At 46.2% G+C, this 1,584-nt stretch overlaps 1 protein-coding gene across 1 annotated transcript in view; it reads right to left on the bottom strand.

The window, feature by feature from the left end:
• Positions 1–73: 73 nt before the first annotated feature.
• Positions 74–1,584, bottom strand: part of HNRNPUL2 (heterogeneous nuclear ribonucleoprotein U like 2) — a 27,121-nt gene continuing 25,610 nt past the window's right edge. Inside the window, exons 10-12 of the mRNA XM_032441765.1 lie at positions 1,296–1,372; positions 1,085–1,192; positions 74–229 (exon numbers count right to left, since the gene is read on the bottom strand). Of these exons, the coding sequence (XP_032297656.1) occupies positions 161–229; positions 1,085–1,192; positions 1,296–1,372 (254 nt within the window). The 3' untranslated portion in view covers positions 74–160. The remainder of the gene's footprint in view (positions 230–1,084; positions 1,193–1,295; positions 1,373–1,584) is intronic.

Raw genomic sequence — 1,584 nt, 5'->3', positions numbered from 1 at the left:
CCCCCGACCCCAAAATCCCCCTTTTTTATCTCTTTTTTTTTGTCTTTTTTTTTGTTTTTTTTGGGTTTTTTCATTTTTGTGGTTTTTTTTTTTTTTCCTCTTAATTTTTAGGATTATTTCGGGGTTCCATTTTGGGTCAAAAACGGCCGATTTTGGGACTTCACCGATAGCCCTGATAGCCGTAGTAGTTCCTGTAGTATCGATCTCTGTCCTGGTAGTAGTTTTGCCACTAGAAAAATAAGGGAAAAAAGGTAAAAATTGGGCAAAAATCGACATTTAGGTGATAGGGTGAAGGGGGAGGATGGGATGGGGGGGGATTTTGGGGTGAAAAAAGGGGATTTGGGGTGAAAATAAGGGGATTTGGGGGTGAAAATAAGGGGATTTGGGAGTGAAAATCCCTATGTAGGCAATAGGGTGAAGGGGGAGGATGGGATGGGGGAGGATTTTGAGGTGAAAAACGGGGATTTTGGGGTGAAAAAAGGGGATTTGGGGGCAAAAATAAGGGGATTTGGAGGCAAAAATCCCCATGTAGGTGATAGGGTGAAGGGGGAGGATGGGATGGGGAGGGATTTTGGGGTGAAAAAAGGGGATTTTGGGGTAAAAACGGGGGACTTTGGGGTGAAAATCCCCATATAGGCAATAGGATGAAGGGTGAGGGGGGATCTGTGGGTGAAAAATGGGGATTTGGGGGTAAAAAAAGGGATTTGGGGGTAAAAATAAGGGGATTTTGGGGCAAAAATCCCTATGTAGGCAACAGGGTGAAGGGGGAGGATGAGATAGAAGGAATTTTGGGGTGAAAAAGGGAGATTTTGGGGTAAAAAAAGGGGATTTTGGGGTGAAAATCCCTATGTAGGCAATAGGGTGAAGGGGGAGGACGGAATAGAAGGGATTTTGGGGTGAAAAAAGAGATTTTGGGGTAAAAAAAAGGGATTTGGGGGTGAAAATAAGGGGATTTGGGGGTGAAAATCCCTATGTAGGCAATAGGGTGAAGGGTGAGGAGGGATTTTGGGGTGAAAAATGGGGATTTTGGGGCAAAAAAAGGGGATTTTGGGGTAAAAAAAGTGGATTTTGGGGCATTGCTGACCTCCCGGTTGTACTGCCTGTAGTAATCCCGGTATCTGTTGTATTCATAATCGCGGCCATAGAATCGCTCGTAATCTCCCCGGTAACGGTCGTAGAAATTACGGTAACCCTGAGATTTGGGGTAAAAAAAGAGGATTTTGGTTAAAATAGATGGATTAGAGGGTTTAAAGGGGGATTTTTGGGGTGAAAAAAGGGGATTTTGGGGTTCTTACCCCGCGGTTTCCAGGCTGGCCCCAATACTGCTGCTGCCCGTAGATACGGTTGTCGTAACCGCGGCGTTGGCCGCCAACTGGGGAGAGAAATTGGGGTGAAATGAGGGGAAATTGGGCAAGTTAGAAAGGGTGGGGGGAGATGGCATCAAAATGGGGGGAGATGGCATCAAAATGGAGGGGAAATGGCCCCAAAATGGAGGGGAATGGCCCCAAAATGGAGGGGAAATGAGGCCCAGATCCTACTAATGCCCAACAAGGAGGACATAGGACCCCCATATTGAGGTCTAAG

The sequence above is a fragment of the Coturnix japonica genome, unplaced genomic scaffold (assembly GCF_001577835.2).
Source record: "Coturnix japonica isolate 7356 unplaced genomic scaffold, Coturnix japonica 2.1 chrUnrandom548, whole genome shotgun sequence".
Taxonomy (NCBI): Eukaryota; Metazoa; Chordata; class Aves; order Galliformes; family Phasianidae; genus Coturnix; species Coturnix japonica.
This window is presented reverse-complemented; position numbering and strand designations above follow the sequence as displayed.